Source organism: Condylura cristata, unplaced genomic scaffold (assembly GCF_000260355.1).
Source record: "Condylura cristata isolate star-nosed mole 26May11 unplaced genomic scaffold, ConCri1.0 scaffold00019, whole genome shotgun sequence".
NCBI lineage: Eukaryota > Metazoa > Chordata > Mammalia > Eulipotyphla > Talpidae > Condylura > Condylura cristata.
The window spans coordinates 11,317,692-11,340,276 of NW_004567120.1; the positions used below are offsets into that span (position 1 = coordinate 11,317,692).

Consider the following 22,585-nt stretch of genomic DNA (forward strand, 5'->3'; position numbering starts at 1 on the left):
AATGTACAGCTTGAACCATTTCAGTGAGAATGGAGACAAGATCTGGCATGCACAATAAATTCACTTGACTGCCTTTCAACCACTGTGCCTTAGGATAAAATGACACATTTATTATGTGAATCCAAGTTGGAGACAACATAATACTATAAAATGGTCTCGAAATAGTTGCTGTCATTTGAGGTAGCAATAATGAACCCACGTGAACTTAGGTTCACACAATATGTGTGGCTAGCCTGGAGATGAATTGGGATCGGACAATTAAATATTATTATGGAAAGCTTCAGAAGTACTGGGACCCCATAAGGCAGATGTAAGCAAGTCCTGATTTTCCTTTGCATCTAAACTTTTATGAGTCAATCAAGTTAAAAATAAACACATAAGGGTTAAGTCCAGGTTTAGCCACTGCCGGAAGTAAGGCAAAAAACGAGGTAAATATTTGCAGATAGAAATACTGAGAAAATGTGAATGTTGTCAAGCAGAGTAGTGAAACTGTGTGTGTGTGTGTGTGTGTGTGTGTGTGTGTGTGTAAGTCATCATCATCTTATAAGGAGGAGAACCCTAGGATAATGCCAGACATTTGCTTCAGAATGCTATCATTATTATACAGTCAGATAGATAGATAGGTAGCTGGGGACACACACACAATACATTCCATTTGCAAGAAACAGCACTCAGAAAAACTAGCCGCAGTCCACTGATACCATTTTCCTAGAGAAATGTGACAAAAAATTAAAACATATGTTGTTCTAGCGAAGCATAAAGTTAGAATCAATTATGACTATTTTCTTTCCCAAAGTCATTTCATTTTAGAGAGTATCTAACTAAAACCTTTTCTGATATAAATGAAAAAGCCTTCTTTATGACACAAAAGTAGTAAATGATACATATCAGTCTGTATCCTGTGACACACTACTAATTCTCTGAGAATTAAATTGTCTCTGATTCACTTATATAAGTGTTGGATATTTTTTCATCTTTATTCTAAGTAAGGATGTCCAGAAAGTATGTTATCTCTGTTGCTATCACCACACACCAATTAGGGGAGGCAGTGGTGCGCAATTAGTGATCTCTATATGCTATAGTCTTTGACACATGGTTCTGCAGGGGAGGGGCTGAATTAGACAGTTTAATAGAATGTACAGTCACTAAATTTTTCTTCCTATGGAAAGCATTTTGTTTTGTAGCCTTTGCATTTTTTTCCTTTTGAATTCACTTATAAGAGCAAGACAAAAGCATTTAACGATGTTTACAGTGAAATGAAACAGCTAAAGACCAGCACATAATCACCATATTTTGTTTTCTCATCTTTAAGTCTTTCAGCAGTGGGACTTCCAGCTGAGCTTGCGTCTAGCTTAGCTTAGCTGTGTCTCAAGACACAGCCAAGCATTCTGAAGCTTCGCTGAGCCTAAACACCAAACTGAATTAATGCTTCTTAACTGAAAAAGACAGGCTGTTAACCTATTGTGTTTGCATCAGTAAAACACTGAAAACAACATGTATGCCCAAGTCCATCTGAACACTCTGCCTTGTATGAGCTCTGGTGATGTCTTCATAGCCTGGCTTATGGCTAGCATGGTTTAAAGAGGCACATGTGGTTGAGTTCACAAGAACACTCTTAATGCAGGACGATGCCACCCCTGACATGTGCTCTGAGGTAGTCCTCACACTCACAAAATGTTATATGAGTTGGCTTCTGTGACACTGTTCTTGTTCTTGGATCTCCTGTGAGCCGTGGTATACATTTGTGGGGCAGCGGGAGGGGTTTGACATAGAAACTCCACAGTCCAAGAGGGAAGGTTGGTATTATCTGTCCTCAGTAAAGGGTGTACAATCTGTAGTCAGATTGTGGCCTCTGGGTAAACTTAACCTACCCGATACAGAAATAAAACCCACCTCTTTGGTCTCATAAATGCTATGTCCTGCGCAACCTGCAGGGTTGAATTCTGTAGTAAAGTTAAAAGAAGCTTTCAGTCCTGGTGAGAAGACATCTGCTCATTTCCTATGTCCTCAGAGCAGCTATTAGTGTAGTGAATGTATGTAATGTGACTATTTATCCAGCTTTTAAAATGGCTAAACACGGGCCATCCCTGGTGGTGCAGCAGGTTAAAACACAGCACTAAGAAGCTAAAGCCACTTCAGCATGAGTTCGATCCCTGCCCTGGAGATGACCCACACGGTGCGGCAGACCTCTTCTGACCCACCCGCTGCTCCTCTCAGCAGTGTACTTCGTTGATCTGCCTGTTCTGCTCCCCGCTCTGCCTCTGGTGAATCCTCTCACTGCCCCCGCACCTCTGGCCTGTACCCCAGTTCTGTATGCATAAATAAATAAACCTTTAAAACAACAACAACAACAACAACAAAAAGGCTAAATACACTGCAGTCCTAGGGATGCACTCAGAGAGGGGGGACATAATCTGGTCAAGGGTCAGGGCTTCTTAAAACCCTACGGATGGGGCTGAGGTGTGAGCTCAGCAGACACCTTGACAACACACTCATTAGTCAAGTGGTTCCGTGTGCCTACAAATATCCTGGGTTCTTTGGAGCCTATGGTTGCAACTTACATCCACCAGCTCTTACCATGGTCAGGCATCTGGGATCCCATGGAGGTCACACTGGTGTTCAGCACGTCATTGACGGCAGTATCACAGTACAGGCTCCGCTGGACGTCATGCTCACTGTCAGTCTGGTCACTCTCCTCATGCCCACTGTCCTTCAGGCTGTTGCCCTCTAAGTCCTTGAAGGTGGAGCTGCTGGGTTGAAGAAAGAATGACCATTTACAACTGTGATAGATGTGACTTTTAAAATCTTCCAGAATCAGGATGCTGTCAGTGACACCAACAGTGACTGACATCTTGCCCAACAGCATAGAAGGAAGAAACATCTCTGTTTAAGTACAGTGGAACTTAACATTGCAAAGAGGCTCCCACCATTGGATGCTGATGCAGCTAAGCCTTTCCATCACTTACCATCCATGCACTAGAAGTTATAAATCAAAATATAATAAAAAAACAGCTAATATCTACTAAGAGATTACCATACACAAGGCACTGTTCTAAATGCTTGACATGATTTAGCATTTTTAACCATCACAATTCTATATGGCAAAAGTACTATTAATAGTGCTGTTTACCAACAGCAACAACAAAACCCACACGCACATGGAAGTTAAACAATTTGTTCAAGGTCACACAACTGATAAAATGTATTAGCTCACTTAGGACGGATTCCAGGCAGTCTCACTCCAAAGCCCGGACCACTATGTAAGCTGTCTCTCCAAAGATGTCTATTAATTGACTGGAGAAATGAAAATGACAGAAATAGAGGTAGTGCAACTTACATAGAAAGGATTATCAGGAGCAGAGACAGGTTAGTTTTAAATAAAAAGGCAGGGGGATAAATTCAAAGAAGAGGAAAGTCAGGAACTTTCAGTTCTGGGAAGGGAAGTTTTGGTTCTGGGAAGGGAAGGTAAAAGTGAGAACCAGAGAGTGAGCACTCCTAAAACTTTAGATGTAGTTATGGTAAGAACATGGAAGCTTTCAGCTCGAGAGTCTGTGGGTGAATTTTTTTAGCATTTGTAAATCAATTCCATGCACTGAGCATGGCATCCTGAGCCCCACACCACTGCTCAGGAAACAGAGAATAATATATAAGGTATATCCATTGAGGCGCCACCTGTTATTTTCTAATACTTTGTCCTGACAGGATCTGCAGCTGGGCTACACCATGGGCCATAAATTATGCATCTGAACTACCTAGCGAATGGTGAATCCATTCCCTAGTCAGTGAGGAAGCAGCAAAGGCATGCTCAAGAAAATGTGTTGTTGTCTCAACACGGGAGAGTGGCATGCTTATGAATTAGGACAGATCCCAACAGACCTACTGTACCTCTGAAAAGGTAACCCTGTGGAGATGACACTGCAAACTCACTTGATCTGCTCCACCTTGAACATCCACAGGCCTGGCTCTCCGAGGCTTTGATAAGAACATTCAGTTCCTATGATGAAGAGCTCGGCCTCGGACACAGTGGCTACATTGTCATTCACCACACTTGGTCAAAAGAAATCACAGCAGATTTTTAACATATGACCAACCTAGATGTAGAGAGCTTGCTGCCCTGAATATGAAAAGGAAAAGATCAAAAGGGCAGTCACTGGAAAGCCATAATTATAAGAAAATGAAGATCAGCAGACAGTGAAGCATTGACCTGTTTGCTAATTATTTTCTGAAAGGATAACTGAGCATCAATTGTATTAAAACTAAAATCACTCAGCAGGCCAGTTCACTCAGTTCCTTCTGAATTATCACGCAGTTAATCCATCTTGCGGATCTACCATGATGCAGTTCTGTTCAAAAACAAGTCAACCTATAACTCTTCTGTGCTAAAGAAGACCAATTAGAAATACACGTTCTCAAGTATCTCACCATTTCTAGCATTGTGGTATAGAATTTGAGGCTTCCTGTAGATAGTAACCCTACAGCTAGTTACCAGAATCAAAATGTGCTTTTCAGAAAAAATCTGGCCTCTATATAAGCACCCCTATACCTCAAGGGATAGGAAATGGCCTGCCTGGAGGATATAATTGGCTCCTACTTTTTTATAACAAATCTTAATTTTTGACCTGCATCTTTAATAGATGAAGCAGCATATGAAAACTTCCCTCATCCACAACACAGAATTCTCATTTTAAGCCAGAGAATTCAACCCTGGGTGGAATGCATTTCAGCAGTTGTCAAAACTGCCTGAGACACCACACAAGGGTGAAAGATATAGCCGAAGGCTAATGCAGTTAACAGCCCTAGGACGAGGTTTCTCAACCTTGGCTCTACTGACATTTTGGACTGCGTGATTCTTTGATGAGGGGAGCTCTCCTGTACATTACAAGATGTTTGGCAGCATCCCTGACCTCTACCCACTAGATGCCAATAATACCCACCCCGAAGTTAAAACCAAAATGTCTCCAGGCATTGTCTAATCACCCCCAGTTGAGAGCACTGCTCTAGGTCTAACCTCTCTTCCTGTGATATAGGAGAGTTCCAGGTAGTAGTAGAAAGAGCACTGAACTTGAAGTCATTAGAGTAAGTGCTAATCCGTCATCTGCCACTTCCTCTATAAGATCTGGGGCCTCATATTTAATGTCTTTGAGCCTCAATCTCATTGTCTATAAAATTTATTTGCTAAAACTTCCTTCACAAGACCACTGTGAGGATTCAGTGAGATAATTTACATGAAGCACCTGGTACACACAGATGCTCAACAAGTGGCTAGTTAATGTACTCTGTATAGTCATGTTCTCACTGAGATACAGCTGAGTATTATGTCCTTGGTCCTTTATAGATAAAAGAAATGTAGAGTTAAGAATGCTTCCATGTCTTCATAAATTAGGTCAAATATTGCCTCTACTATGTCATTCATCCTAAAATTCTGGAAAAGAAAAAAAAAAGTCTCCTGTCAAATGTACCCTCCATTTATTGATCAAATGAGAAGTATATATCCTCCTATACTTCACATTCTGTCTCAGATTCTCGAGAGTTTCAAGGTTAATATAATGTTTAATTGCAATGAGTTAGCGTCCTGGATGCAAGGTATCTGTATCTCACTTTTCACAATTGGTTTTAGATCAGCCTTTTAAACTGTGGTCATACTCTTTATATAGAACTGAATAGTATATACAATCTCAGAGATTTTGTTTTTCATGGAGAAAACAGACAAATAACAAAATAGTGAAAAAGTCAGTTCTGAGGGACTGGTGGTGTCACGGTGAGAAGTCATCTATTTTCTGATGAAAAAGCAAGGGGTACACAAACCCTTCCCCCCAATCCTTGGAATAGTTATTTTGTACAAAGGTCGATTTGCCCATCTGACAAACTAACTACCACTTCGTCTCATACTGGAAGGGCATTCAGTGCCTTAATGAATGGGTTTGTGTGAGGCAGTTTAAGACCTAGTGAACAAGATGTTGCAAATTGTAAAACATTCTGCTAAATGGCGACTCACCCCAAACAAATAACAATTTATGCCAGGCATAAAAAAATGCTGATTTTACTTTCTTTATTACCTGTGTTACCTCTTGGGAGATGAAAGACTTGTAAACCAACTTTTGTGAGACAATAAATTGTGGGAACCTGTGTGTAATGGCACTGTAAATCCGGATGTTTCTATTACTGTTCTGCTGGCCAACAAAAGGATAGATTTGTTTGAAAACACCCGAGAAAAGACACTGAACACAATAGCTACTCAGCAAATGCTTGTCCATGAACATTATTCCAATTCTGCCCTGTATTTATCCGTTAAAATATCAGAACTCGACAACTGAGATGGAAAAAAAAAAGAATTCAAAAGAGTGGGGGTTATCCCCTGTGCTCTGACAATATCAACATTGATCTCATGGTGAGTATGTAATTGTCAAAACTCTTGACTTGTACACTAGTAAATGAGTTATTATGTTATAAGATGCAAATTGTGGCTCAATATAGTTAATAAAAATCAGTAACTATAAAAATATATATATCAGAACTCGGCCCTCCCTGGTGGCGCAGTTAGGACGCAGCACTGCAAGCTGGCCGCAGCCACTCACTGTGTGCTCGATCCCCACCCAGAGGTGACCACATGGCCCGGCAGACCTCTCCTGACCTGCCCGCTGCTCCCCTCAGCAGTGTACTTTGTTGATCTGCCTGTTCTGCTCCCCTCTCTGTCTCTGGTGAAGCCTCTCACTGCCCCTGTACCTCTGGCCTGTACCTGAGTTCTGTATGCGTAAATAAATAAATCTTTAAAAATATATATATCAGAACTCTTTTACAAAGGAATTATCTGAAAGAAAGTAACACCTCCCCAGTCGGTGACAGCACATGTGGACGGAAGGCTATCTCAAAGCAAGAATGAGAAGAGCGTGACAGTCGAGAGTACTGTTAACAATATTAAGGAACATAAGGACAATCTCAGAGAGGCGTCAGGACCACCTCTATCACCACCACCTTGCAAATCCATGAAAACTGCTGGTTGTCTAGGGATGGCACCAGAGAAAAACTAACAAACCACTCAGGTGTTTCTAAAGGTCATCAATTGCTAGCTTCATGGGAACTTGAGTGTTAGTTTTCAATGGAAAGATGCGGAGATTTTCTTCAATGGCTCTCCTATTCATTGAGTAATCTATACCAGCACTTGTTATAGACAGAACCAGGTGTTGCAAACCCTCAGGACAATATGGGTGGGAAAAGAGCACTGTGTATGGTTGAAGGGCCCTTACTCATTTTCCTTTCCATGCTGCTCCCATGCCTTATTATTCTCCTTTCTGTTTTATTTTCTTTGAGTCTCATGCCCTGCATCACATAGCTCTGAAAGCACAGTGGGCGTGGATATCAGAGAGCACCACAGAAACCAGGCATGAGGGAAGGAACTGCAGAAGGGGCAAAGAACTCTGGCTGGCTGTCCTTGAGCTCAGAAGATAGCAAGGACACAAACCTAGCAGGAAGGAAGTCGAGGAAGAAAAATTTCCAAACTATCTTGTCCAGTTAATCTGGGACTCTGGCATAAACCTCGGCTACACCTACCTATTACAGGTGTCCTGGGGCGGGGAACTACAGAAATTTAATGCTAGATTACTCAGTGAAGAGGATTATGGAGAATGTTCCCATAATCCTTTTCCCTGCTGGGTCACCCATTTCTTTCAATGTTAAATTGTGAAAAGAGAATTCCAGGCTCCCCTCACCCCCCCAAAACTTCCCCCCCTGTCCTCTGACTTTCCATCGGTTAACTGCAGTAAGTAGGTGTGGGAGAGAAAAAGATGCCTGCATATAAGCAGTCTGACCAAAAAAGTTAAAAACTACTGGAGAATGACAAGAAGTCTTGGATAAACTGAAAGAGAATCTAGGAAATTCTCAAAGTTGGCTTGAAATTGGGTTGGCAGTCAAAGAAATAGGGATTTGATAGTAAAATTAAAACTGATAATCGGATGCATAATTTTCTGGTTAGGAATTTCTAGACATGTAAATAGAACCTCAAGAAACTGCATACAGTAAAACCCCTTTCAAATACTGCTTGAGCTTTTTGAACACAGTTTGCATGGATTTTTACACCTAGCATTACTCACCACTCTCTTTTAACATTTTTCACACATTTTACATTTAAAATAGTTCATCCTCAGAAAAGCAGAGCACATAAGATCCCCTGTATCTTTCTAGGTACTGTGCTTTGTCTAAACTCAACTGATTCCATAAATTCCAAGGTTTTCGTGGTTTTCCAAAGCCCTGGAGATTCTGAAGACAGAACCTCGTAAAAATATATGAGTCCCTGAGCCTTCAGATATTTTCTCTTAATCAAAGTAGTCAGTGGCAAAAAAAAAAAAAGCCACTAAATTTGATTTTAGGCAACATCAGGAGACTTTTCCACCGAGAGCCCATTAAGTCCATGTTGTAGCTTTTGTGTGTATGTGTGTGTAAACAAAAAATATAAAGTGATTTATCAAAATCACAGGTTTCTTGTGAGTCCCAAGCTGTGGAAAACACATGTATCCCCAAAACTAAATCTTTGAACACAAGTTTTCATCTCATCAATCTGCCTGGTGAACTGGATATTCAAGGTTGCCCTGAGGCTTGGAGTCTTAACCTGTCAGGCTATGAAAATCAGGATAGCACTATCAGATTAACTTGGTCACACAATTCCCAAATACCCAGAACCAGCCCCACGGGCCAGTATGGATAAAACAGGTCACCTTTTTCCCCAGGAGTTTAAGGGAGAAAGAACTTTCCAGTAAAAGTCCTAAAACAGAAAACAAAGCCAATTTCTGCTGCAAAGTTACTCTAATTGGTGCACAAAAAAAAGAATGCTTTTTTTTTCTCCTAAAACAGATCAATCAGATAGTTTTAAATTCTTCACCTTTGCTTTTATCCTGTGGACCAAGAAATAGTCAAAATGTATTCCTCCCACCCACTCAAAAAATAAATAAATAAATAAAGCCAAACTATGCCAGGATTGGTAACATGGGGTATCCATTTCCAGATATATACAGCATGTTTGCTGGGGTTACTGAAGCTTTGTGAATTTAACTAGATATAAGTTAAAAGTTGTTTTCACAACAAGCTAGTATAGTCCTTAAATTGAATGCTTCTGCTGATGCAAATTTATGGATAAAATCCAGAGAAATAATAGAATTTTCATGTCTCCTCAACTGCAGCTCGAACATACCCTGCTAGCCTCTCTATTTCATTTCTATTATTTTAACAAACACATCCAGATTTCAAGTTTAGCTGCAGAATATCCACTGGACCATTCATGAGGATATTTGCATGAAACAGTAATAAAGGCACCATCTAAGGGTCCTTACTAGTTTTCCTACATGAGTTCTCTGTGTTCTTCAGGTCTCCTCCTTTGAGCTTCCTGTCTTGCCTGCAGTGGGTACCTTAGTGCCCGTACCAGATGGAATCTTCCCTGTCAGTACTCTGCTCTGTATCACATACACTGTGGCTCCCTGGATAACTGAAGTCTTGATCAATCAGTCACACAAATCTCAACCTTAAATGCTTCATTTGAAACACTTGTAAATATTTAAAGTAGTAGTAGATTAGGCAAACACGTCTTGCCCTCTCTCATCTACAAAGCTTTTTAACACCAAGAAATTAGTCTCCCTGCCATTAAAATGGCTTCAACGTTGTCTAGTAAATCCTGAAATTTACTAGAGGTTCTACATGAGAAAATTCTTAAGGCCTCTCTTTAAAGTGAAGAACAATAAGAATTTTGATGATTTTGAAAGTATCTCTCTTCAAATATTAGCTTTCCAAATCATATAAAACTGCATTGTAATAAGTTCCCACTGTTATTTTCAATTTGTGTTTATGCATTCGTTTTGTGGTAAAGAGATATGAAAAAGTCAAGAAATAATGAGCGTTGATGATGTGGAGAAAAAGGAGTCATCGTGTAGGCAGGAGTCAACTTTGTTGGCAGGAATGTAGACTGCACAGCCCTTACGGAAACCAGTGTGGACGTGTCTCAAGATATTACACATGGATCTTCCATATGAGCCAGCAGTCCCACTTCTGGGTATTTACCCCAAAATATGAAAACACTAATAACCAAAAATAAATACACCCCTACAGTCACTGTATCACAACTCACAACTAGCCACGTTATAGAAACAACCCAAGTGCCCAAGGATGAATGAAGATGTGGTACATATGTACAATGCAATTCTACTCTGTTATTAAAAAATTAAAGATGAAATCTTGCCATTTGCAACCTTGGGGCCATTTGTAAGCCCTCAAGGCACACCTTAAGGGGTTCTACCAAGAAAAAGAAGTCAGGAGACAAACAAGGAAGGTATTATTTTCACTCACTTGTAGAAATAAAGAAACAGAGGAAATGAGCAAAGAAACCAAGACAAATCCTTGGACTCTGACAACTGAATGCTGGTTCCTAGAGGGGAGAGAGAGGAACAGCAGAAGGGGCAGCTGCTGACTGGACGTTCCGTGGTGGCCGACGATACAGGTACCGAGAACACAAACTGCACTGTTGGAACCAACACACTGTTGAAAACTAATGTTCCCTCAATAGAAAGGGAAAAAGTGATAAAATTCCAAAAATGATTTTGTGGATTACCAGTGGTTCAAACCTAATTTTTAATGCTTTTCTACATGTTCCAACTATTCGGATATATAAGATAGGCAGACACTTTAAAATCTGAAAAAGATACCATTAACCAAATTAATGTTTTGCTTTCTATATTAAATCATAGTTGGTAGCAGGAATAGGCAGGTAGACCAACATACCTTTTGATTAAATGGGCTCGGCTGTTCACGTAGTTGGAGTCAAAAGAATAGTTTTCCGTCTGCAATGGGAAAAAGAGAGTGAAAAGGTTACATAGATGATTCATGAAAAGAGGCAAACTGACCTACTTAATGAGAATTCTTCTGTTTAGGCAAGAAGCAGTGAATGAATCAGAAACCAAGGCCCTAGTGGGCAACCGCCTGTGGATCGCCTGCTGCTCGCACAGGCCCGTGGAGGCTGCTCTCACAGGCAGACCACGATGAACTTGACACAAACATCCCTCAGAATAAGGCTGGCTACTGACCATGCAACCACTTAGCAGACACAGCCTGACCCACAATCTTTATAGAAACTAATTGCTTCCCATTCCCCAGTGGACACAATTCTGTGCCAGTCAAACTGACTGGAAGTTCAAAGGTATTTTTATTAGTAGTAGATAATTAACATGTTAAAATATTTATTCCATAGATATGGAAATTACAGGCAAGGTAATCCCCCACTGTGGATTTAAACTCTGCACTTCGCTTTGTTTTAAGACAGTTTGCTCAGTGCTGTTATGCAGGAAGGCCTTTGTTTCATCACAGATACAAAGGCAAACAAGCATTATGCCTAAAAGGGGGTGAAGGGCAGTCCACAGGGGGTGCCAAAGCCTTTCATGTGAAACATGAAGTTTGCAAGTAAGCCCCTGTCTCAGCTCCTATCATTAAAACACCACTGTCTAATCTGGTTACAGTGGACTGCCTGAGTTACAGCTTTACAAAAGCAAATGCAGAATACCTGCCAGATGAGGTTGGAAAATAGCTTATGAGCACCCAGAGTTTGGGGAGGTTGCAGGGGCAGGCTTAGAAGGTGGGACCACAGAGGGACCAACACTGAAGTAACTGAAAGCATTAGTAAAGTGGATCTTACCCCCAATAAAGTACCACACTCGTTAAAACATTTTAGAAATGAAAAATGCCCAAAGACAGCTTCACCCTCCGGCCTTTCCAGCAGAAATACTCACCTTCTGAAACTGTTCAACTGAGAGTATCTGGAGAAGGAATCACAATAGCTGTCTAGCTAAAAAAAACTGCAGATTTCCATTCAGACTACATGTCAAACATTTATGGCGCTAAGCTCTTACATATAGCTTTTGCTTCCAAGGAGCTCAGATTTGGTAGAGAAAGAGAGGACAGATAATAGCAGGTCCAGCAGCAAAGGGCCCACAGTCAAGGGAGGGACCCTACGAACCAAAAGCAGGTAGAGACAGGGGCGGTGAGTAGGTAGAAGAAATGAAGCAAGAGAACGAAGAAATGAAATCCCATGGTTATCCTCTACTCGGCATGCCCATGCCACCCCCACCCCCTTCATTTGCAAATGGGCTGTGCAATGTTCACCCACTCTATTTTTATCTAGAGGAGAAAATCCACTCTCATGTAAACCACAGTACGTTTTCGTTCTTTGCAAGGAATGGATTGGGAGCGTAAACATCAAAGGGTCAATTCATTTCGAATTTGTTCACAAGAAAGTGGTTGCTGAAATTGTTGCAAACGTAATTATAGGAGGAGGAGGAAAACTTGAAGCAGCTTTGGGAATATCATGCTGGAAGCAAGACGGAAGAAGTCATCCATCAGTCAGCCAAGTAGCAAGCATTTCTTGAATTATTTTTTTTAAAGAGGTGTTAGAAGGACGGGGTGGGGGAGGGAATGGGATCGAAAAGGGAGGAAGTGCATGGGACTATGGCGATGGCACACGGGTGAAGTGGAGATGGGAAGCCCACGGGGATTACAACTAAGATGGGAAAAGGCACAAAGTGATGTTTAAAAAAAAATCAAAAAAGGTGTTGGGTTAATGTGTTCTTCTATGATAGTCAGTAAAATATATAATTTAACAGGTAGAAGTTCCCCATCCTCCTATAAAACCAAGCCATCCAATTAGAACAGGGAGTAGATTTAGCAGTCAGAGTTTAATTATTGGCTTCCCTGGGCAACTTTGTACAAATGACTTAATTTCTGTGTATCCCACTTTCCTCCACTTTAAAATAAGGACAACAGAACATGGACCCAAAGGGTAAGTTCAACTGTATTTATGACTCATGGTGAACGGTGGGGACCCTTGTCCCTGCTTTCTACAGAACCTGAAACCCCTACCTGGATCAGAGATTTTACCTCATTCAGGCAATGAAACAGAAACATGCGCTCATTCTTTTTCCACTTCCAAACCTCCAAGACATTTCTTCAAGAAAGTTAATAGATAAGATACACGGGTGCAAAAAAAGGAATCCAAGAGGACACTGGTTCTGCAGGAAAAGCATGTTCAACATCCCAAGGTAATGTCAAGAAGCCAGCTTTCAAGTAGAGTGTTTTGCATAGCTTTGCATCCAAATACGGAGCTCTGTGGAGACCTGACCTCCAGGCTTGGTGCCAGCACCATAGGTCTGGGCAAGTCAGCAAAACCATACAATATTTTTATCCCTGGTGACTATACTACTTCTTAGTCCTGGTGAAATAATGTATCTCAGCACGAGGATTCCCACTTAAGGCACTTAAAGGAAGAAACAGGTCTAGTGGCTTCCTAGGGGATGTAGGTGGGGGTATCTGAACAATTTTCTTTCCCCTGCTCTGGAATCCGGATTGGTTAACCTGAGCAGACACGCCAGGCATAATTTGCCACTAAGCGATAAGAGAGGGTCACTGAAGCTCATCACCTTCCTTTCGTTCTCCTTCGTATGGTCTCAAGGAGAAAACCTCTCATTCATGTAGATACTAACTACACTCCTCAAACCAGCACAAAGTATAAAGGACACATGGCCGTGCAGCATTCTCAAGGCCCCAGAAGCACTGGTCTCAAGGCAGATCCGGAAAACTATCGCCCCACAGCGGAGGGGCTGTGCTCAGCCATCCACAGTCTTCTGCCTCTGCAGTAAGTCTCGGGTCTCCCGGAGTGGCAGCTTGGCTGTTTGGAGCTACCAGAATGACTATGCAATAGAATTGTTCTAATTGCATGAGGAACACCGTTCTCACCTCATTGGTATTACATTCCAAACAACTGAGCTAACTGGCCATAAATAGTCTCTTCTGGGTCTATGTATACTGACAGCAAGTGTTCTTTCTCATACTGACTCAAGGTGTGTGCTCAAACCCAGCTCCTGTGCATTATTAAACAATATACTTTTCCACAGTTCAGGTGGAACAAGGAACAAGACCCAGAGTGCCCTGAAGAAAGGAAAAAGTCTTAGTGAACAGTTTCATGTCCTAAGCCAGTGGTTCTTGGCCCTAAGTGCACATCAGAACCAACCAGGGTACTTTGTCGGTGGTATTTTTAAGTACCATTGCCAAGGTCCCACTCCAGGAAATTCTGAAGGAAGAAGTAGGGGCCAGGCATTAGTATTTCTTAAAACTTCAAGGAGCTTCTACTGTACAACCATAGTGGATAAATGTCCGATGCAAAGGACTGGCCAGGGGCTTTGACCAGATGTGCTGTGTGTTCTAAGGCAACCCCAGCTGTTCTGAAGATGGCACCACATCCGGCAGATTATCTGCCAAGGTCATCTCAATATACAATAAAGAACCACAGCAGAAATACACTTTTTAAGAAAATAATAAAAGACCTTTTCATTTTTGCATGAATGTATTAGCTCCTGTTTGGGCCTTATTTAATCAAAATTTGCTTGACATTATTCCAATCCCCTCACTAAGTATTCTAAATGGCAAATAACATGAAACATTTGAGAGGGGAAATTTTCTCTAAATGTCACATTAATTTCACTAGGAAATGTCCCCATCTCTAATGAGACAGTCAAGTTAACACAGGAACACAGCAAAAAGACAAGAACAACATTTGCTTCCGAAAAAACCTAATTTTGACATTAAAAAAATGGGTCTAGTGCAAACTTTTATTTCCAGTCTCAGTTGTAGCTGAAGTCACTTTCCCAATCACTTAATACGTTTCTCCACTATCTTCTCTCTAATTAGAAGTCTTTATCCTTGGAATTCACTGAGCACAGACTTGGCTTAGGAGTAATAAAATCTTGATTTTCTGAAAACTTGAATAAATGCTTCTGGCTAGCTGAGTTTTTTTGACAGCCAAAATCCTTCACCACTTAACCTCATTTCTGTTGCTCATTGGTAATTTAGAAGCACCTTTCTGAACATAAATTTTGTTTCATGCAGGATTTGCCTGTATACTCACCGACTCCAGAGTGTGTGTGTTTTGAGTTCTGGCCTTTAGTTTCTAACACGTTTCCCTCACTAGTTTCCAGACACTGTTACTTCTCAGTATTATTACTATTTCAAAGCAGTTTTTCTGTTTCAAGTTTGACACTTTATTGTATTCTTGGAAACAATATCACTGTGTTTGTTAGAATAGTCCAGAAAATAAGAGTCAATGAGTTCTGGGTAGAGCGGAGACGTGATCTTAAAGGGAAATGACATGATCCTCTGTATAGGGGCTTGGTTGCAATCTTTGGCTTGTGGCTTTGGTCTTAACCTGTAGAGGCGCTGCCTTGGTTTACTACTTTCTGTTCTCAGATTCTTTCTGGACAGGTGAAGTTCTTACCTAGATGGGGGGTGGGGGGATGTGCCCTTTGGTTTTTCTGTATATTAGAGTAAAATACATCCACTTTGTCAAGCCCCCTATTTTGTCATTTTGCATTCCTTTTACAGTTCACTGAATGTGCCCTAGTCTCAGGAAAAGTGACTGTAACTCTCTCGGCACCACATTTATCACAAAAAGGACTTCCACCCGCAAGAGAAAGAAGCTTAATAAATGCAGTTCTCCGGGACATGAATCTTTGCCCCCCAGACACAAATCCTCAGGTCACTCCACAGAGCTACAACAAAAACTGCTGATGCTCACATGAAAACAGGGATTCCTAAAACCTTAAGGTTTTTGCTTGAAAATGAACAGCCATTTAAAATCACACTTTAAATTTCCTAGCAAACTAAAAAACATAACTGCAATCTGTTAATTATTATTATCTTTTTAATTTTAACTCTCACTTGAGCAATGCAAACAGGAAAAGTGGAATTCTCGTTCAGATGCACAGCAAAGTGATCTTCAAATGTTGGTTCTTTTTTCACGGCTGACTTCTAATAATTATAATTGTGCCTACTGATGAATGATGAAAAGACCTATAACCTTTCCTAACAGTGACTGCTGTTTCAAATGTTCAAATGACATCTTTTCACAAAGACAACGTTTGGAAATGAATTTACAAATGGCTTTTTCCTACTGCCTATCCCCAACACATAAAAATGAAAATGTAAATTCTATATAAAATTAAAGTCAACATGCCTCCAGCCAGAATGTATATTCAAAGACTCATATCCATCCAGACAGCAGCAGCTGAAGCAGGAATTAGCGAAGATGAATAAAAGGCACCATCCCCAATGTTGCTATCACTAGAAAGCTTGTATTTACCCTGAACTGGAAAACGAGCCAAGCTCCCCCTAACATTGCCTGCAAACATCATAGCCATAATTTTCCTACAGATGCACATCTGACTAGAGTAAACCAGGTGGTGTAGTAGGGTGAACTGAATTGCCCTCCCAAGTTAGTCATGGACTCATTGATGGCCTTGAATACACAGCTTTCCCCTCTTGAGGCCTTCATTTAGCTCTCTGAAATGACGGGAATAACCTGCTAATGCCGAGTTCCCTACAAGCTGCAAAAATTCTAGCATTCTAAAACAAAATGCCTGGGGGTTATTTATTAAATTCATGCATTCATTCATCCATTCAGTATAAAAATAAAAAATACACGGTCTTCCCTGGTGGCACAGGGGTTAAGTCTCAGTGCTATGATGCTGTGGGCAGCCTCTGCAGCATGACGTCGATCCCTGGCCAGAGAGGTGACCCACATGGTGCAGCAGACCTCTCCTATCTCGTCCACTGCTCCCCTCAGTAGATCTACCTGTTCTGTTCCACACTGTTCTGTCTCTGGTGAATCCTGTCACCTCTCTTACACCTCAGCTGGCCCACACCCCAGCTCTTGCATGCATGCATAAATAAAATAAATCTTTAAAAAATGACATGATCTGTAGCCACAAGGGAGTCACAAATTGACGGTCCAATTACTATGGTCCTATTACTAGGGACAGTTACAATGTCAAAAAAATAAAAACCCTGAAACTCCCCTCTCCTACCCTCCCTCACACACACACACACACACACACACACACACACACACAACTGACACATCTATACCTGCAGACACATGCATATGCTTGTGCAAAGGCTATGAAGCACAACTTTAAGAAACACACCACTACTTTTATACAATTATCACTCTAAAGGCTTGAGGAGAGTGGGTGACCCCCATAGATGGATTTGGCCCTTATATTTGTCACATATACAAACTTATACTATAAATGCAGAAAACTTCCCTCTCCTATCAAATGGTTATAAAATTCTTAATGACCTTAGAAATTGGTCATACTTCTGTCCCTTAGACTGCAGTGCCTCAGCCCTCATCACCTTGTGCCACTTTTTCCTCATTTCCACTTACCCTTTGCTCCAGCTCATTGTATAAAATTCTATGTAGGTGATTTTCCCCGCCCACTATTTTCACCATAGCTCTTCTCTTTTCAAGGGTTCAAGGAACCATAACATAAGTTTCTTGTTGCATTTAGTATTAAATCTTCAGCTAAGCAGTCATCTAATCCAAGTCCCTCTACTTCTCCCATATCTGATTTCCCTCATTTCTGCTATATCTACACCGCAGATCATCTCCTATTGCTCAGCATGATCTCTGCACTTTATGGACAGACTGTGTGTTACAGTCTGCAGTTACACTCCTCCTTGAGTTGTGGGACTATTTCGTGCGTGGTATATGTCAGCTCATCTCTCCAACTGGACTAGAGGCTCTCTTTGGAGGTCTCTTGACAATGCAGCCAACTAAGCAAATGTTCACGTAATGCATCAATGAATGACCAGAGAAGATACAAGACAGTTAACAATGAGAATACTAGCACAATTAAAACAGATGACCAAGTCTCTTAGGCCAAGGTGGTCTTGCTTCTCCAGAGAGCATGCCTTCTGCACACTGTATTCTTCTTCGTTCCAAGTTGTTCCTGTCCTCCCTTCCAACTAGAACCTTGTAAATACACAGTAGTCTGGATATAACTGTCAGGGATAGTGTGACAGTTGTGTACTATTTTCCTATCGTCCATCATTCCAGCTACATCTCTATGAATGGCAGTAGAGATGCATGATAGTGTTTCCAAGCCAGAGTAGATAAAACTTGAAAAAGAGAAGATAAAGCTTTGCCTGATTCTAGACCCCTGAGTCACAGATTGACAGTGTGGCAGCCACTTTTCTACCTGTAGAAGAGAACTCTAGGATTCCAGTGACTTTCAGGACAAGGCTATCAACGGGAAATACAGGCCATGTGGTTAACATCCAACAAGTCAAGTTGAAAGTGTTCCCCTCTTTGGTGCCTTTCATCATGACTCCTAAAATTGCACTGACACCATTGATGTGGTCAGACTACCAGGCGGTGACAAAGGCAGCCTAGGGAAAACACTTTTCTCTGCCTTCATCTTTGATTGAGTCACAGTTGTGCCTTTAGAAGAGCAAGACAGTCGCAAATTTTACCACAAAGACTTCCTTGAGAAACCTAGCAGCTTTCTGCAGGAATCCATGCAGTTCAGAGGCAAAGAGCCTGCTGAAAGTTCAGGTTAAGCGCCACGCCATCAAACAGATAGGCAGAGGTTTCTGAATAAGGCTCTGAGACCCTTTTCTGAGTCTTTTGTGGGGTATAGTGTACTCCAAAATCGTAGCTTCCTATAAAAAGCTCTCAGGACACAGTTAATGCCAATTCTATGTACAAATACAAAAGCAACAAGACTTCAGTGTGCGTGAAAGTAGCTGAAGAGTAAATCAAATGATGATTTCAATCACATGAGTCACACAATCTCATCCCACATAAACAGAACCCAACCTGAGAAGCAAGTAGCTATTAACCACATTTGCCAGTGGAACAAACCCTAGAGTCCAATCACCATCCCCAAATATGTAACTACAGCACATTAAAGCTATTTTGCAGGCAGAGAGTGTCTTTCATCCCCAAATATCAAAGTACTTTACAAGCAGGTGCCAACTGTTATTGCCCCCTTAAACAGCCAAGAAAACAAACACACAGGTTAAGTGCTACAGCCACATTAAATACTGACTCAGCTAGAACATGCCACAAAAACAAGGACAAGAAAAATCCCCAGGAGCTCAGTTCTTGGCATTCTCTACTACTGCGATGGAAAGCACACACAACATGGTAACATCAGGGAAGTGATTAGCCGGCTTTATACCAATTTTGCTCAGAACGACTTTCTTGGCTACATTCAGCGAATGGGTCGGGGAGCATAGTTGAGCAGTTAGACAAAGGAAAAATCTGGCACACACTAACTGGAGATACTTAGCCAGACCTAGTGGAAGGCCCAGTGATACTGTCCAAGGGATCCAGGAATGAGCCACTGCCTTCCCTGGAACCTTGGTGACCATCGCTTTGAAGACCTTGGCAACCACCATTGGAAGGTGACTGAAAAAGACTGGCAAGTATTCATGGGATAGCTCTAACGGCTATGATTTGGTCAAGCTGGCCCACGTGACAATAAAAACCAATATAAGGCCTCCCACAGGCAGTGGCCCAGGATCAACCTTGTGAGCGCTCCTGAATCCGGCCTATATTTGAGCTCTTCTTGCACAGAGAAGGTCCCAAACTCTCGGAACCTGACCTGGTCCATTCCTTCCTACTAAACTCTATTCTATCAGTGCCTCAGTTCTCTGCGATTCAGCAGCTAGCCTAGCCTAGCTGTAGCCTTTAGAGTGCAATTTCTTTGGCTCAAGCCCTTTCAACTGAAAAGGCTTTCAAAATATTTGGAGGGAAAGTGGCAGGTGGCCCTGTGCCTGTCGACCCAAACAACACCCCCAAATCCAGTTCTGACCCCAATCTCATTCCATTAGACACCACTTACAGTCCAGTTGCCCCCACACGCCTATTTAAGGCTGAAGGAGTAACAGCCTTTGGCCTATGATTGTAAATTCATTTCCCTTGTATCAGCTTGTCGTTCAAGCCTGTAACATGTGATCATGCAGACAAAAAACAATTGGGTAATATACCATCTTAAAAATAATGACTGCATTAGCATCTGATATTGATGTTTTCTAATTAGATGCAATACAACAGATTATTTTCTTGTTCGTGGTCAATGAGTTCTTCTGTAGTTCTCTTCTGGTGCAGCTGTTTTGATTATTGCCACAGCAAACAGAGGGGTGTTGCAGTTAACTGGAATGCTCAGAGTCAATTCCAGCAGCCACTGATATTTACTGTCACAAGGATATAAACAGATTATTTATTTCTGATCTTTTAAGTACTAATTTCAAATTTAATGAGGCACAGTAAGCATTTCTCAAAATCGGACTCCATGGTTGCTTAACATGGGCAACCCTCTAATTATGTCTATGGCTTACATTAAGGGCATTTGGTTTTGTCGAAATGATTAGGAATGAAAGGAAACCCACTGTAGCTTCTAGTTTCTCGCAACTTAAACAGGCACTGCAGCGTATCCGGGGAGAGGCGACATACAGCTTACATTTCAGCATCACTTCGTAAACCATATATGAGAAGCGATGGGAGGAAGTAATGGACGTGTGTACGGTCTCAATCTCCTGCCTGCCTCCCAAACCCTAATAGACCTTCTCTTTTTATGCAGGGAGAGGGGCAGTGAGGGCAGGTTAGAATCTGAGCTGATTTGAAAACATAGTGCTGGCAACTGTACACAGTAAAACCATAATTACACCTGGCAAAGCCAAAATTATCGGCATATTAGAAACTATAATACAATTATGCAGTGCAGCAACAGAACAACAATTACTAAAGCATCTTGCATTTATGTGGAACCATTTACCACAAAGAATTCTAGAACGTTTAACAGGCTGCTATAAAAAGGGATCCTTTCCCCCCACAGCTGAAACACAGTCATTCTGTACCACTAACAGTAAATAAAAAGATCCAGGGAAGGGAAAAATGACTAAACCTTTGAGAAAATACAGAGGAGAGAAATATTTTTAGATGGACAGAAAACGGACACCCAAGTTAGGAACGGGAGCTGAAAGCAGCTACATTTTCTACAGAGCTCGTGGCACAAAACTGAAAAATTATGCTTCTCATCCAGCCAGCAAGACTTCCACGAGGGGCTTAATGGCAGCAATAGAGCAGGCGCCTCCTGTTAATGTCCTCAAAGAATTAGTCAGCATTTGGAAATGGACGTGATGCAGAAAAACTTTCCATCTCTTTCCTTTTTCGCATTTTAACCAACATTAACTAGTTAATCCTCCTCCTACTCTTATGAGCTAAGTAAATATTATTAACCCCATTAACAGCAGGACAGAACAGGCTAAGAGACTTGCCCTCCACTAGAGAGAAGCAGTGTTGTTATCTGCAACAAGAATTCAAGATTTCTCACTCCAGATCGTGTGCTCACACCACTAGGCCACACCTCATTAGGATTCTGGAAAATGCAATGAAATAGAAGTAATTAGGACTGGCTGACTGAGTGTACTATTTGGGAGGGAAAAAAAATATCCTAGCCTGCTTAAACATGACAGGTTCAAGGGCGGTGAACACAACTAGAGCAATTTCCTCCTGCAGGAAGATTAAGAAATAATGAGGGGGAACTCCTCACTTTGCCTCTGCCATCAGACTCCCAGCAGACAAAACCAGGAACAATTCCAAACTTAACTGTCAAAAAAAATTAACGCTGTCAGAAATATAACACCATACTGTGTCAGGCAGCTCTAACCCTGCACCTGCGCAGGTGATTTCTACCTTCTGTTCCCCACACTGTTCTCAGTTTCACCCTTCCCCAGCATACTCCTGGGCAGTCTTTCAGAAACTCTTACACCCCTCTTTTCTCCACTCACTCTTACTTATACACCATCATCTTCACAAAGGAAAGGATGCACTCACTCATCTTGTTCTGCTCAATACTGTGTCTACTTGATTACAACAACAAAAAGACTTTTTTTGGAGTTAAACCATTACAAACAAGTGTGAACAGTCATATCTTAGTCTCTCTCTTTCTCACACACACATGCACGCTCGCACATACACACAATTTTGTGAGGGGAAGATTTGTTATATCTGTGCCTCCCACAATGGTAATCATCTTCGAAATTAGCAAGAATATTCAAAGAAAAAAAGCCTAGAAAGCCTCCAAAGGGTCTGCAAGATGAAAAACAGAAGTACATACTAGCTGTGTGACTTCGAACAAATCGCTGAGCCTCTCTAAGCCTAAATGTCTTCATCTATAAAATGCAAATAATACCTGTCCTAGCTACCTTACAGAGTTGTTATCAGGATCAAAGTAATATCTGTGCAGGTGCTTTCTTTTCAAATAAACTGTTTTATTTTTGTGTAGAACTGGGATACAGGTCAGAGGTGCAGGGGGTGAGAGGATGCACCAGAGACCCAGTGGGGAGCAGAATAGGTGGATCCACCAAAAAACACTGCTGAGGGCAGCAGTGAGACAGGAGAGGTCTGCTGAGACTTGTGGGTCACCAACCTGGTCAGGGATCAAACTCAGGCCATACAGCTGATACTGCTGAGACTTAACCCCGAGGCCATCAGGGAGGCCCTGCATCACCAGATCATAAACTCAGTCACTCTGCAGTTTCCATTTCCTACTATAGCCATATGAACAGTTTTCTTTCTGAGGATTCCTACTAGGATATTTTGTGTCGTACTCTCCCTGTTTATCTATATCAGAAGAAGGAATAATGGGAATGATATTGTTTGGGACGTGAAAGATTAAAAAAAGTATGTATAATGCATACGTGTGTGTGTGTGTGTATA

The 22,585-nt window shown here is 41.5% G+C and overlaps 1 protein-coding gene across 3 annotated transcripts in view; it reads right to left on the minus strand.

Annotated features, from left to right (window-relative positions):
- Nucleotides 1-22,585, minus strand: part of PCDH19 (protocadherin 19) — a 101,789-nt gene that overhangs the window by 34,133 nt on the left and 45,071 nt on the right. For 2 of the 3 annotated variants that reach the window (XM_004685635.1, XM_004685634.2), the window contains 2 exons: nt 10,759-10,817; nt 2,578-2,750 (listed from right to left, as the gene is read on the minus strand). In XM_004685635.1, coding sequence (XP_004685692.1) covers nt 2,578-2,750; nt 10,759-10,817 — 232 coding nt within the window. The remainder of the gene's footprint in view (nt 1-2,577; nt 2,751-10,758; nt 10,818-22,585) is intronic. The other variant, XM_004685636.2, reaches the window with a different exon arrangement.